The following is a 15,391-nucleotide window of genomic DNA, read 5'->3' on the forward strand; positions in this document are numbered from 1 at the left end:
TAAGTAAGTAGGATTGCGGCCTTAGGGTTATTTTCTTTGAACAGCAGACCACCATGCCGGCACACATCACAAACGGATTTTCTAACTTTGCAGAGCTTCAAAAATAATTTGCTGTGATGTGGCCTGGTGGGCTGTTGTTGGAGCAGTGTGACTCCAGAGACTCAACTGGGCATGAACAGGTAATTGTATAAGACACTCCAGAGTTTTTCACTCCAGGGCTCTTTTTCCTTTAGAGTTGGCTCACTCATGAGAATTCCATCGTCCTGCCCAAACCATTGCGTTTCTTTGTCTTCCCTGTTGTAGCCCCATTCCCCAGCCCCCAGTGCTGGTTTGCAGCCATTTTTGAGTTTGCAGTGCAAGTGAACTGATTGTAGTCTCACCTGATTTAGAGGTGTGGTTTTTACAGAGTATGGAAGGGTTCCATTGCTTACATTACTTTCCAGTGTGAAGGTGCTGCTGGTAAGCAAGAGGAGGAGAGGGAGGCAGCAGGGAGGTTGGCACAGTGTGGGTGCAGCAGCAGAGCCAATCATATGCTCCTGCCACTGCACTTGCACTGCACTGACCTTCCTGCCGCCTCCCCTGCTTTCGGTTATTGACACTGACCTCCGTGTTAGGAAGCCTGGTAAAACAATGCAACTCCCCCCTGCCAGCCACTGCTATTACTGAGTAGGGCTAGGTGACAGCACTTTTGCATGGTTTCCCCAAGCCTTTCCCATCCCCGTTCCTCATAAAATCTATTTAAATCTATTTTAAAACAAGTTCTGTTTTAATGCATATTTTAAAGTATATCTAACAAATGATTCCGTTAAAAACAGCAAGCTTAAAACATGCAATCCGAATCTCAATAGGACATCCGGCTAATAAAACCAACAGAAACCCCAGCAACAGCTTATGCAAGAAAAGCTTTCAATTAAAAGCCAAAGTAAGTTTTTAAAACGTTCTTAAAAGCACGAACCAAAGGAGGGAGCCATTTCTCTGTTAAAAAGGAATTTCATAGGGTAGGAAACACCACTGAGAAGTCCCTATTCAAGATAAAAAGTAGGGAGAAAACATAAATGAAATCTGAACAAGTGATACTTGTAGTCAAAGAGTTGTGAATAAAAGCACTATCTACATTTTCTGCAGAATCAAATAATGCTACACTTTTGCTGTTGCTTGTCCTTTTGTCTATTGCACAAAAGTGGCATTGAAGAAAATCTTGGCATATCCTGGAATTCTTATTTTTTCTCTCAATTTCTCCTCCTTTCTTTTCTCTTTCTCTTTAGAGGATGAAGATGATGAAGAATTGGTTGAACCAAAAGCACAGAATGACTCTGAGATAGAAACTCAAGAAAAGAAGCAAGACGTGAAGGAAGGTATGTAGATGTAGACATTATTGAAGTATCTACCAAAGACTGCCATGCGCAGTGTGCATAATACATTCCAACAGGTGAAGTGAAAATTACTGTTTTCTAGGATTTGCTTTTAACGTTGGTATTGCATTGCTTGTGACCTCTGCAGACCTTTAGGGCTCTTATGTCTAAGAATAGATATACAGTCCAGCCCTAAATATTTTTAGTTCAGCTAGACTTCTTTCCTAGTACACATGTTTAGGGTTGCAGCCAAAGAACGGTTACAGTTGACACATTTTTACTTGGACAGAAGTCAAGAGACCCTGTGCAGAGTAGCGGTTAGTGTCAGATTAGGATGAAGAAGAGTCAGGTTCGAATCCCCTTTCAGCCATCTTAGACCAGTCATTGTCCCTCAACCTAGCCTTCCTCACAGGGTTCTTGGGTGGGTAAAATGGGGGGGGGGGGGAGAGAGAGAGAGTACCATGTAGACCAGCATCAGCTCTTTGGGGTAAAGACAGGATATAGATGTAATCGATATAGACATTGTTTTACTGAGTTCAGTAGGACTGACTCTCAAGGGTTCCCCAGTGGCAGTGACTTAGACATAGGGAGGTCAGCTAAGCAGGGCAGCCCCCCTGGTGTCATCCAGTTGTTTCCCCCCATGCATATGTTGGGGGCTGAATAGCTACAACAGAGAGCCTGCCCTCCTTGAGTAGGCTCCCCACATAATTAAGAACCCTGGAAGATCAAGGTTCTAAATCTTATGGATGCCTAAATCTTATGGAGAGGGGGAGGGGTGAGCTTCAGGGACAGGGAACGTGTGGTAGGGGGACAGCCCAATGGACTCACCCCCATCCCCTCTCCCTCGCACAAGGGTAATTACATGTGGGTAGGTGGAAAGAATGAGTGAACAGGGCTCAGGGTGCATTGGAGACTGGAGATGGTCTGTAGATCAGTAGGGTGCATGTTTTCCATATAGAAAGTGGCTAGACGCAAAGGGCATCTCATTGACCACTGTGAGAGCAAGCTGCTGGATAAGATGGGCCATGGGCCTGATCCAGCAGGCTCTTCTTATCTTCTTATGCTCTTATGTTCCAAAGAAGGCAGGGCTCCTGCGCCTTTGACAGTTGATGGATCACAGGAAGCGGCTGTGTACTGACCATCAGCCCATCTAGCTCACTATCATTTAAAGTGACTTGCAGTTTCTCTCTAGGGTTTCAGGCACCCAGGCATATGCAGAGATGCCAGGGATTGAACCTGGAAGCTTCTGCAAGCATAGCAGATGTTCCACAACTGAGCCATGGGCCTCCTTCAATAAATCCAATAGGTGCCAGTTAACACTTGCTATGACTTCCATTTCTACACAACTATGAATGGTTCAGAAGACCTTTCCTCTTCATCTCGCTGCCATAAAAAGCTTCAAGGTCCAAGTCCTGACATTTCCAAAGTGGTTTTTTTTTAAGGTGACAGGTGATGTGAAAGACCCCCACTTGAGACCACAAAGAGCCATCAAGAGAGAGTGAAAACTATACTAGGCCAGAGGGACAAATTGAACAGATATCAGGCAGTTTCCTGCATTCCCTACTTTAGCCTTCAACACTAGTGACTAGGGTGGAGGGGCACTAGTGAAATCCATCCATCTAAACTGACGTTTAGCAAATTTTCCCCACTTTGGCGCATGCCTTTGTTACCAGCAGGCTAAGCAAGCAGGCTTAGGAAGCAGCAAGAACAATGCCGTTAAATACGGTATATCCACTGTTCAATTTTGGTTGAGATCTGTGTCATGTTTCCTCCTGTTGCCACATAAAAGCAGCCCTAATTTGGATATCTCTGGAAGGCGACATTGTGGATTATGCGCGAATACTTTTAAAAGCCAAACTAAATAGACTCCTGAAAGATATATATTTATTTTAGTGGGCTTTTTTTCGCATGCTTGCAAGTGCGCCCTTTGTATACTTTTGTTGTTGAATTTGAAGGAGAGCCATAACTAACATCAACTCCTTCTTTGTTATAGTTTAGTCTAGGAGAAGTGCTTCATGTTGCCACTGGCTCCTCTTCTTGTCTAGTCAAGCCAGGTCTGAGGCAAAGGGTAGCTGGATAGGGTGTTTTTTTCAGGTTTTCGATAGTAACAGTTTTTGAGGAACTCAAACCACAGAATTCTGAAGGAAGCACAGTTGTTGACTCAGATATGACGGCACTTTGTGAGAGTGTTAATATCATAGGAGCAGGAGGGAGGGAGAATGAATTGAGACTGACAGCATAAACACTTAAAAGGTACTTTTGTCGTTCTGAGGAGACAGGTGAAACGCCAAATGTCCACTAATTGCAGTGCTCCTAATGAATTGATTGCAAATTAAAATAGAACCATTTGTGGCTTCAGTTAAGAAGGCCTGAGCTCATTTAATATGAATCAGCAACCATAAAAAAAAGATAGACGGGTTGTAGCTCAGTGACAGAACATCTTCTTTGCATGCAGAAAGTCCCAGTTTCAGTCGCTGGCGTCTCCAGGTAGGTCTGGGGAAGGCTTCTGTCTGAAACCCAGGGAAGCTGCTGCCAATCATTGTACACGCTGAGCTTGATGCACCACTGGTGGTCTGACTTAAGTGTAAGGCAGCTTCCTGTGTTTCTCTGAGCATGTGCAGAGTGCCTTTCCTTCAAGACTAAGCAGCTTTAGCTCTGGAACTATTGGAATTGCCGCATAGGCCAAGCCAAATAATTTTAGAAGCAACCAACTTTCCCCCCTGCTCACATTAACTCTGAAGTCGGTTCCAAAGAGTTAAAGGGAGCTTAGCCTCAGGCAACTGTGAATAGGACAGCAGCCTGAGCATGTGAAATAACTAAGAGAAAATACCAATACCAGGAGTCTTCCTTACGAAGGTTTCCATTTTTCTCTGCTCTCGTTTTTATCGCATAATCACATTTGCTTCCCTCATACAATCCCTTCCTTTTCTGACTTTGTAACCCTCATGCGTGCTTCATGGAAGTGATTAAAAACATGTTAGAGGCAAAACAGGAATTTAGGCTAACATTTCCTGTTGGTACTGGGTTCTGCAATGCTTATTCAGAATTAAGGGCTTTCCTGCAAATTAGTATATAATGGGTTAAATGCATGTTTATGTTGGCATAAAGTCCTCTGGTTTCTTTTCTTTTTTATGCAAAGCAAGAGACACTATCCCCCCCCCAACCCCCAACTTTTAAAGAATCCTTAATAGATATTATAGCGGCGCCATTCACACTTCTGTATAGCAGTTGAAGCCTGTGTCAGCACTTCCATTATGAATCTTGTTTTTGAAGGATTTTATAACCCAGCCATAAAAATTTGCTCTGGGCTAAAAACTGGTTATAGCTCAGGGAGCTGAACTTTCCCTTCTTTTTCCTTTTTCCTTAAAAGAACCTCGGATCGTTCAAGTCACACCAACATCTCATTTTAAGAAGCAATGTGAATAAAAATGCTCTGTATATGTGCAACTTTAAAAAAGAGCATAGTTTTTTTCCTAGAAAGTTTTTTTTCCTAGAAAGCAAAATACTAATTAATCACATTATGTAACTCGCTAGCCCTTCTTGTCAACACCGTTGCTCTAATAAATCCCTAAAACTTCCTCAATCTACATTTAATTTTAGCAAAGTGAGCAGGACTATTAATATTTCTGCTTAAACACTTCCGGTTGATTGTGGATGAGGGTTGATTGTGGATGAGCATGTAGTATCAAAACCTGGCTGTACAAGGTGGGTAGAGTTGATCTGACTCAGCTCTGCTCAGCTGGGTATTTGATACAGGACCAGTCCAGCCTGGAAGTTTGGGGCAGGAGTCACCATTACCCCTAGGAATCCTATCTCCTTTACCTTTTTGCTCCCGTGCAAGACTTGAGGAATTGTACCCAACATTGGACCAGAAAGACAGATGCTGCTTGCTGGTATACCACCCAACCCGCTGCCCAGGGACATCCTTACACGAGGTGGCAGAGGCAGTCTCAGGTGTGATGCTGGAGGATCCCAGCACAATCATTCTGGGAGGCTTCAACATTCACGCCAAGATTAGCTTCACTGCACGAACCTGGGACTTCATGACCACCATGGCACCGTTCCTGGACAGGGAGAGCCTTGTCCTGCTGATTCATGGTAACCTCTAGCCTGGACTATTGCAATGCATACTGCATGGGGCTGCCCCTGAGGCTGTTCAGGAAGCTGCAGCCAGTGCAGAATGTGGCAAACATGTTTCTTTTAGGGTGACCTACTTGCTGATCAGAAGGTTGGCAGTTCGAATCCCTGTGATGGGGTGAGCTCCCGTTGCTCGGTCCCTGCTCCTGCCAACCTAGCAGTTCAAAAGCACGTCAAAGTGCAAGTAGATAAATAGGTACCGCTCTGGCGGGAAGGTAAACGGCATTTCCGTGTGCTGCTCTGGTTCACTAGAAGCGGCTTAGTCATGCTGGCCACATGACCCGGAAGCTGTACGCCAGCTCCCTCGGCCAATAAAACGAGATGAGTGCCGCAAGCCCAGAGTCGTCCATGACTGGACCTAACAGTCAGGGGTCCCTTTACCTTTACCTTTACTGCAAACATATATCACCAATCTGGAAATAACAACACTGGCTATCTGCTACTGAGCCTGGTTCAAGATACTTGCACTGACTGACAAAGCCATATACACCTTGGGCCTGGATACCTCAAGGAATGCCTTCTCTCATATAGATCTGCCCTTTTGTTGAGCTCTACCAGCAGAGTTGGTTTGGCTGTGGCATCTTTGGCAATATGGCAGGCGGGAGCCTTCTCAGTGGTGCCATCCAAACTTTAGTCTCTCTTTTTCTCTGTGACATGGCAGCACCATGAGACAACAATCCAAGACCTGGTTATTCACCCAGGCTTTCAGTGGGATCTAATGTCAGCATTCATGTTTTTTAGTTAGCTAATTGTGACTTATCCTGCTTTTAAAAAAAAGAATAATTGCACTGTGAATTTTGAAACTGTTTTAGTTGTAGCCCACTTTCAAATTGCTGTTGGTTAGAACTCTTCCAAAGTAATAAAGAAGAATGGTGGCAAAGTCTCAACGAGTGTACAAAAAACTACACTCGGTTCTTTGAATCCAAGACAGTGCATCTTTATCCCTCTTTTTGTTTCATGTAATTATGTGTGTTAGATACATTTATAACACCTAGACTAACTACAATCTGATATTTTCAAATATCATGTAAATTCTGGGTTGGCATAGTGCTATCTTGTTCTCTTTTTTTAGGGCAATGTAATAAATGAGTCTTCTGGTTTTCTTTCTCATTTACTTTTTGCTACACTGTCTAAAACAATTATGTTTTTGTGTTTATGTATAGCAGATAGTTCCCTGTGGTTTCTGGCTACATATTGCATGCAGTCATTGCTCCAGTGAAATAAAAGGCTGTTTTGCCAAAGTCTTAAATGGGACCTGGATTTTAACCCATCATATTTTATGCTTCTGTTGCAGCCTCTGCACATATTTTAAAAATGGGTGAAGAATTGCAAACTTTCTTCTACCTCCCACCCCAAAGCTAGGCTAAGGCTGCAATCTTGTTCTCATATACTCAGGAGTAAGCACCATTAAACACAATAGAACTTCTTCTGAGTAAACAGAAGAATCCAAAATAACCACAAGATAACATCTACTGTAGGTAGGGATAGAGGAGGTATTTTCTCCAGTCTGCATTTAAAACCAAATCTATCAAATTTGCACTTCCTGAAATAATATGCAAACCGAAACTTAGCCATCCTTCAAAATTCACACTTGTCTGAATTTTGTGATGCAGTTCTCCAACCAAGCATTGTTTGCATAAATGCATATATTAGGGGAAAGGGTGCATAAAAATGAAGATATTAGTGGAAGTAACATATAAAACCACACCATATCAGGGAAAGTTACTTTTGTACATTAGTCAAAATTATATATAAAAAGTATTTGTTAGGAGAAATTCACACTAAAATGCTGCTGAATTTTCATGAGGATTTCTTTTTTTAAAAGAACTGAATTTAAGTTTGGAAAAATGAGGAACAAAGAGAACCAGAACTGGCAGGTCATTCCATCCCTATCAGTAGGGTCACCTGAATGAGCATCAGGAACCTATGTGGCTCTCCCTTCACTTCTGACCATTGGTCATACAACACAGTAGAAGGAGGAGAAAAGGAGAACCAAAATGGCTGTGATCTCCTTTCTTGGTCCCTGTGTATTCACACTAAGCCATGGTTTGACATTGTCCAGGGGTGGGGAAACTTTTTCAAGTGGGGAACCTTTTTCAGCTTGAGGGCCACATTCTCTGTGAGTCCTATATCAGTGGTGGGTAGGGCCAAAAGCGCAAAAACCGAGTGGAGCAATGGATGTATGAGCAATTTGCTTTGTATAGTAGGATATATTCCACGCAGACAAGCAAGAAGCTTGATCACAGTTCAGGGCCGTTGGGGAGGGCCTTCCAGGAGGGCCAGTCAAGGCCTACAGAGAGGTGGTGTGGCCTAGGATGAGTCCTGAGGGCTGGACAGAGAGACCTAGAGGGCTACGTTTGGTCTCCAGGGCTGAGGTTCGCCATCCCTGACTTAAATTTGTCTACCACCCTTCATCCTCAGATCTCAGGGCGATTCACAACATAAAATTACAATATAAAAACCACAAAATACATAGTAAAAATAAGAGCAACAACAAACCAAAATGATGTTCCTGAACCTGGTAAAGAAAAGTCTTAGGCAGTTTTTTTGTAAGATGAAGATGCCACCTCAGTTCTACAGAACCTTTGTCATCTAATAAAATCTCCTCTACTTCCTCTTACAAGCTGAAGACTGGAACTTTTCCACCATGCCTAGGAACATCTTTTTATCCACCCTCACTCTCCATTTTAACATCCGTTCTGAGGAACTCAGAGAAATCTGAGGAAGATTTCTCAGTGCTTTGTGATGTTTTAGTTGGCTCTAATAAAGCCATTTAAACCTATTACCCTACTGTTAACTTTTGCACACACCCCTCCCCTCCCATGGACCAGTATGGCTACCTGCTATTTTCTTGTGTGCTTAAATTGAAAGGTCTTTTAACACTGCCAGAAAATTGGGCCTAGAAGGCTCCCAGTGGGAATAAGGTTCCATCGTTACGGGGTTTCCCCAAGAACTCCACTCTCTACCTTTTCGGAATAGATGCATCTCACAGATGTTCATAGAAAACGATAATCTGGGTAAATCTTGGAAAGTGCTGCCTTCTTGCTGTATTCTGCTTTTCATTTCATTTTATTGGCTTGTAAACTTCTACACAGAAGGTATTTTATTTTATTGCAGCAGAGGGAAACATAAGGGACCAGAAAACAACCCATCATGTTCAATCATCTCAGGAAGTGGTGAGCATAAGAGAAGAAAGTTGTGTGCTCTCGTGAAGTAGGCATGGATCTTTTCCTCTCCAATGACATCTGCTAGGAATAGCATCCCAGATAGGGATCTTTCCCAGCTCCACTTGGAGAGGCCAAGGATTGAACCTGCAACCTTCTGCATGAAAAGCACTTGCTCTACCACTGAGCTACATTCCCACATGTGTTTTTGGCCCTTAAGATCCTGGCCTAAGGGCCCCTCCAGATGCCCTTTTGATTGAGCATTCATGATGATTTGAGCTCATGGTGTTACTGGAGATGCTATACGCAATCAAGTTTTCAATACCATTTGTACTTGCAGAAGTTTTGGAGCAATCACACTGCTTCATTTGCAATAGGTTCGTAGCCTGTAGTTTCCTGCATAAATTCTGTAGCTTTCCAAACCACAAATGTTCTGCACTTCTTGTTGCACTATAGCACAAGTATGTCCCCCCCCCCGAAGGCAATAATACAATTAACACTGGGAAAGCGTCACAGAACAACTGATAAAGCAGTATGATGTGTGGATGACCCAGTATAAAGCCACCACTAATGCGCTATTATCATGCCAGTGACTTGTTACAAAAAGAGTGCACATGCAAAAAACCAAATGAACCCTACTCTAGAAGGGTCTTATGTCTTCATGTTAAGAAACCTAAATACAGTGAAGTAAAGCATGCCTTTTAATAAGCTGAGAACGTTTTTTAAAAGCTTTGGTTGAAAATGGTCTCTGTGTTAAAAGAGCACTTCTTTGTGAAATGCCGTTTAATGCTTTTCCAAGTTCAGTTTTGCAACATACATCCGTCAAAAACGTTTCCTGAAATCTGAACGTGGGGTTTATTTTATTTTGGATCCTAAGTATTTTCTTTTCCGGAATAATAAATATGCACGATATAGGGTACCTTCTGTATAGAGGCTGCATTCTAACATTACGTAGCTGTCCATTTAGAGAGGATTCAGAAGCGATTCTTTAGAAGGAAGCAAACCACTCGACCCTACCAACGTTACTATGACTTTCATAGGAATATTTCCTTTCTTTCCTGAAGACTTTGTTTAATTCAGTTGGAGATATTTAAATCCTTGTGGGCTTAACGCTGCCAATATGCTTTTGTTAGCTCCTCCCAGGGAACTGACAGAGGAAGAAAAGCAGCAGATTCTCCACTCAGAAGAGTTCCTTATATTTTTTGACCGGACGATACGTGTGATTGAGAGAGCGCTAGCTGAAGATTCTGACATTTTCTTTGACTATGGTGGCAGAGATGTGGAAGAGAAAGATGGGTCAGTCTTTATTTTATTATTTTCAACATGATAAAAAGCAAACAAACAAATATTTGTGTTAGAGTGGGAGGGAAGAGCCTTTTTGAGTCCTAGGCACACACATTCCCTCATGGGCAGCCTTCCTGGGGAGAACCATATGCTAGTAGTGGCTGTGGCCAGAGACGAAAGTGGGTGTGGCCAATGTCAAAAGTATGCTATTGTCCTGCCATGCAAAAACCAGAGGTTCCTTCACATGCACATCCACATCTTGCCATCCATCTAGGCAGGCAAGAGGCATTCTCATAATTCAAGAATAGGCAAAAGCAGTCAGGGAGGGTTCAGAGTAGGGCCTTTGAAAGGCATGGCCTGGGGTGAGTCTTGAAGGTCAGATGGAGAGCCATCAACAAACCCTTGTGTTTATTATCCATGTATTTATGACATTTCTATAATCCACCTTCCTGCCAAGGCACCCAAGATGTTTTATGGTTGAAAACGTTGTGGCGGTGTAGTATTGTATGCACAACAGATAGCTGCTATAGTATGTGAGAGCATGTATAATATGATTCATCTGTTCACCCTTAAAGTTCCTCTTCTGGGGATAGTTGGCTTAATGTGAAGCTCCTGGTTACAGACCAAAAAAATCAATCCTTTAAGGTGGGCTTGGCTCCACATTGGAGGTGGTTTCTACAGCCCTGGGTTTAGCTCCAAAATATGCAGTGGAATACCAACATTGAGGGTCTCCAGAGGCGCAGCACGAGATAATATTGCTGTCCTCTGCTACCTGCTGGTGGTCACCCCTGACTCTTTGGTATGTTTTGTAGCTTCATTCATGAAGCCTACAGTCTGGAATGTCTTGTTAGGTTGACTCTTACTCACAATTAAAGTCAGGTGCAACAAACTAAAAAAAGAGAGACAACTATGCAGGTGCTTTGAAGTGTCCAGTGTCGCTTCAGGCCTTCTGCCACGTGGGTCAATTGAATAATGTATGTGGATTTGCACTGGGGACAGCATGAGGTATTGGTCAGGCGCAGCATTGACACAGTAGGCATACACTGACACAAGGATGGATTTACTATGTTAAAGAGGAAATATTTTTTGCCGCTCCAATTTTCTACTTCAGTCAAAATAGTTTTCAGGGTGGGGTGCAGAGAAGACGCAGTCTTAAGAAGTCCCAAGACACTAACTAGCTAAGGAAGCATAGTAGGGGAAATAAATAATTGGAAATCTTTTAAAACAATTGGCATTGTGCGAAGTGAGACCTGGGCAAAGTGCCCTGTGGTGGGTCCCTTCTTATGTTTGAGCCACCATTTTTATTTCCCACAATGCCCTGGAGGACCTGACATTTTGAGTTTTCCAGAGCATTGTGGAAAATCAAAATGGAGGCCTGCAGAACCAGCTGCCAAGTGTTTAGAGCCCAGGGAAAGAGTCAGCTGTGGTGGGCACAAACTGGGTGACTGGAGCCTCAGCATCTGCTTTAGCATGCCAGCTGCTGACGCCAAGGCTGGAATTGTAAACCAACCATAACTTTAAGTGTAACTCTTTTTCAAATCCACACAGAGATGTCCAAGCTGGAGCTAACCTTTCCTTTAACCGTCAATTCTACGATGAGCACTGGTCTAAGCACCGGGTTGTCACTTGTATGGATTGGTCCCTTCAGGTAAGATTTGTGTTTACAAAAGCACACCAACTTTGGATATACCTAATTTGGCAGAGTCTGAAAATGAAACAAAACAGTGCTACTAGTTCCAAGCTCTTAGACTTGTTTCTTGAACCACTTTCCCCAATACCAAAAATGCTGCATGGCAAGCTGCTGTCTGAGGGAGATTTGTTACATGCCATAATATTCAATGGCCCAAGATTGGCGGCAAAATAAAACATGTCACTGCACTTGCCACAAGCCAAAGTCGTGCTGCAATTTCTATATATACCATGTGATTTTCATAAAGGAACCATGCCTCAGTGGTAGAATACATCCCCTGCATGTGGAGGGTTCCAGATTCAACTCCTGGTATTATATCTCCATTTTTAAAAGACTGATAAACTGGGTAGTATGCTATGTGAAAGACCTCTGCCAAGGAGCCGCCACCAGTCAAAGACTCCATCTGCTCTATACAATTAAAGCAGTATCGTACCACTTCAAACAGTTATGGCTTCTCCCAAAGAATCCTGTGCTTTGTTAAGAGTGCTGAGCATTGCTAGGAGATCTTTATTCCCTGCGTGAGCTACGGTTGTCAGAGTGATCAATTGTTAAATCACTCTGGGAACTGTAGCACTGTGAGGGGAATACAGGTCTCCTAACAACTCTTTCAGCATCCTTAAGAAGCTACACTTCCCAGGATTCTCTGGGGGAAGCCATGACTGTTTAAATTGGTATTCAACCACATGCCAGGGAAATAAGGCTTGTGGAATCACAGTGAATTAAGGTGCTCTGTCACCCTAGTGCAACAAATCCACTTTTAAAAGGAAATGGACTTTCTCTGGTTAGAAAAGTCATGGGGGAATGCATTGAAAAGTGGGGGATGAAGAAATGAATAACGGGAAGGTGTATAAACAGCTTATAATCAAACCAGGGTGAATGCAGGATGAATGTTCATTGTCATATAACCTCCCTGCAAAGAAATTGGAACGAATGCTTAATAGATATAATCTAACCTCCATGTAAGCTTTGTGCAAGCGTATCAGGATGAATGCTCAATAAATACGTTGTCCGAACCTCAAACTTATAGCTTGCTTGAGGAAGATAATGCAGACCTTGGAGTAATATGCTTATGAGATATGACCACAGCTACATTTAAAGGGAATTTTTTTAAGCATCTATGCGTCTTAATCGAATCCATTTTGCAACAGGTATGCGTTGGCACGTGGGTGGTCAGTAAGCATATGTGGATTTGTTCAGAACTGGGAAACCAGCCTGAGGAAACACTTATCTCAGGCTGTTCAAGGAGCTGGAAATTACATGGAATTCTTATCTGATAGGTTTTTAACAAGCAGCGTTTACTGTATTCCCGGGACAGCGAGATAAAGTCAACTGGAAGGCAACTGCCAAAAAATGTAATTGTTCGTGCCCCCAGGCGCACAAGCATGTTTCTGTCTCCTGTTGCTTTGTTCTGGGGTGGCCCCAGCTCAACTTCTCTCCTCCGAAGCTTTATTCCTCTTGGATGTACACCTTAACTGCTCTCAGTGTCACTGTGCATTACGTCAAAGGGAGTGCTTTGACCTCTGACCTCTGGAGTGCAAAAGACAGCTAAGTAGGACAGAGGCATCAGAGCACACTGTGATAACATTACACTGTACAGTGCACAGTTTATCAAAGACATGCTGGAATTCACACAAATCAAGCCAAATGGAATTCTGCTAGAAAGGGTGTGTGTGTGTGTGTGTGTGAGAGAGAGAGAGAGAGAGAGAGAGAGAGAGAGAGAGAGAGAGAGACAGAGCAACAGACAGAGCATCACCATGATGGCGATGAATGGTGGATAGTATTATGCTTCTACTGTAACTTTTGGAAAGTTGTAAAATTTAATTTTGCCTTAATTGAAGTTGTTTGTCTCCTCACTTTCCGTCTGGAAAGATAGCACAACCAAATTTTGTGTGATGGTTCATGAGATCAAGAAGCAGGTTTATTTCAATGTTTGGATAAAATTGGGTGCCATTTTGAATCAATATGGTGGACTGAACCTTTCAAAACTGCCCATTTCAGTCACAGATTTCAAAACCACACTTTTTACTTTAAAGAATTCCCAAGCAACCCTGGGCTGGTAACAGATCAATTGCCCCCAATTACCAAACTTAAAACAATGGAGAGACCTGGTCTGAACAGAGACATCGGATTCTTATCTCATTATACATGACTAAGCCATTTCTCACCTTCTCACCCCTTGCCTTTTCCTGTAAGACCTATTACAGTCGTTAAGAGTCGTCAACAGGCTCATCTCAGCTATCTGCCAATCTCCGATTCCCACCACCCTTCTAAGTAATACCCCTCCCCACCTTCTCAATATATAGAAGGATCTGGCAACTTCTGTTTCAGTGTATCTGAAGAAGTGTGCATGCACACGAAAGCTTATACCAAGAACTAACTTAGTTGGTCTTTAAGGTGCTACAGGAAGGAATTTTTTTATTTCGACTATGGCAGACCAACACGGCTACCCATCTGTAACTGCCCCCAATATTGTTACTTCCTGGAACCAGGTTAGCCCTTTGAGGCCCACCTACATAGGAGAGGGCCCATCACATAACATTTTGCCAAAGGCCCCCTTTGGAGCCAGTCTGGCTTGTTCACATGGGGAAATTATAGGTACTGACCTTGTTGAAGGATGTCGTGCAACCCTATCTGTATACTACAATAGTTCCTGCTCAAATGTTATTTAATGCTTGAGTGATAAGCACAAATTAATCAACTAAAGCTTTTCCTGTCATGAAGACTAGCTTTCTGTTTGTTGTGCAGCTGTCAAAGGCAGAAGAGCTCTGCCATAAAAAAGTTGGCAATCCTGATGTGAAATGAAAGGCATAGTTTAGACATTACGATTCCATTAGCTTCTGTTAACATTAAAAACAGATGTCCAATACTGCTGAAATGTGAGGAGCAAACTGTTTTTTAAAACACACACACACACACACACACACACACACACACACACACACACAAAAACCCCACCTAGCCTTTATCCTGGCCTGCTGTCTGCAACCCACCTCCACCCCACGTTAGTCCCCCTGCCAGGTAGTCTCCCCATGGGATTCAAGATGCACCTTTGAGGAGACATGTAGAAACAGTCATTTCAATTATTAGTTAGTATTTTTATGTTTATTTTATAAATCGTTTTATGCTGTCTTTATAACTGATACTTTATATGAGTTGGTGATAGATAAATGTTTTTATAAGTCAATAAAGATGGATGAATGGCGTTCTCCCCCACAATCCTGCCTACGGAGTCCTACCTTTTATGTGCCTCCAGTGGCTTTTAAATGGTACTAGATCTTCAGCTACTTGTTTTTTTAAAAAAACATCCATTGTTTTTATTACGGTTTTTAAACTTGCACTTGTATTGTTTTATTTCCCAGTGTGCATCTGACGTTTCTACTGCTGTTCATCTTATGATTTCAGTATATTTTTGCCCATGCTTTTTATTGTAAGCCATGTTCTTGTTGTTTGTGTGTCTGTGGTCTGTCTGAAAAGGCGAGTTTCAAACATTTTAAATGAATAAAAAATGATAAAACACATTTATTTTATACTCTTATCTTGAGAGTGGAATTACTTCTCTCTCTCTCTCTCTCTCTCACACACACACACACACACACACACATGCACTTACCTAAGCATAAGCCCCATTGAGTTCGGTGGCTGTTACTCCTAGGTAAGCATCAAAGGATCAAAATAGACTCTAGGGTCTGTAGAAAATGCAACTTGAAAAAAGAGACATTGCACATACTTTTGTTAACCAAGTAATCTTTATTTATTTATTTATA

The 15,391-nt window shown here is 42.5% G+C and overlaps 1 protein-coding gene across 7 annotated transcripts in view; it reads left to right on the top strand.

Moving 5' to 3' along the window:
- The window catches only part of DYNC1I1 (dynein cytoplasmic 1 intermediate chain 1), a 253,297-nt gene that overhangs the window by 136,713 nt on the left and 101,193 nt on the right, over positions 1-15,391 (top strand). For all 7 annotated transcript variants that reach the window (XM_080974760.1, XM_080974757.1, XM_080974758.1 and 4 more), the window contains 3 exons: positions 1,266-1,355; positions 9,787-9,949; positions 11,486-11,585. In XM_080974760.1, the coding sequence (XP_080830886.1) occupies positions 1,266-1,355; positions 9,787-9,949; positions 11,486-11,585 (353 nt within the window). The remainder of the gene's footprint in view (positions 1-1,265; positions 1,356-9,786; positions 9,950-11,485; positions 11,586-15,391) is intronic.

This window comes from Podarcis pityusensis (assembly GCF_964106645.2).
Source record: "Podarcis pityusensis genome assembly, chromosome: 12".
NCBI lineage: Eukaryota > Metazoa > Chordata > Lepidosauria > Squamata > Lacertidae > Podarcis > Podarcis pityusensis.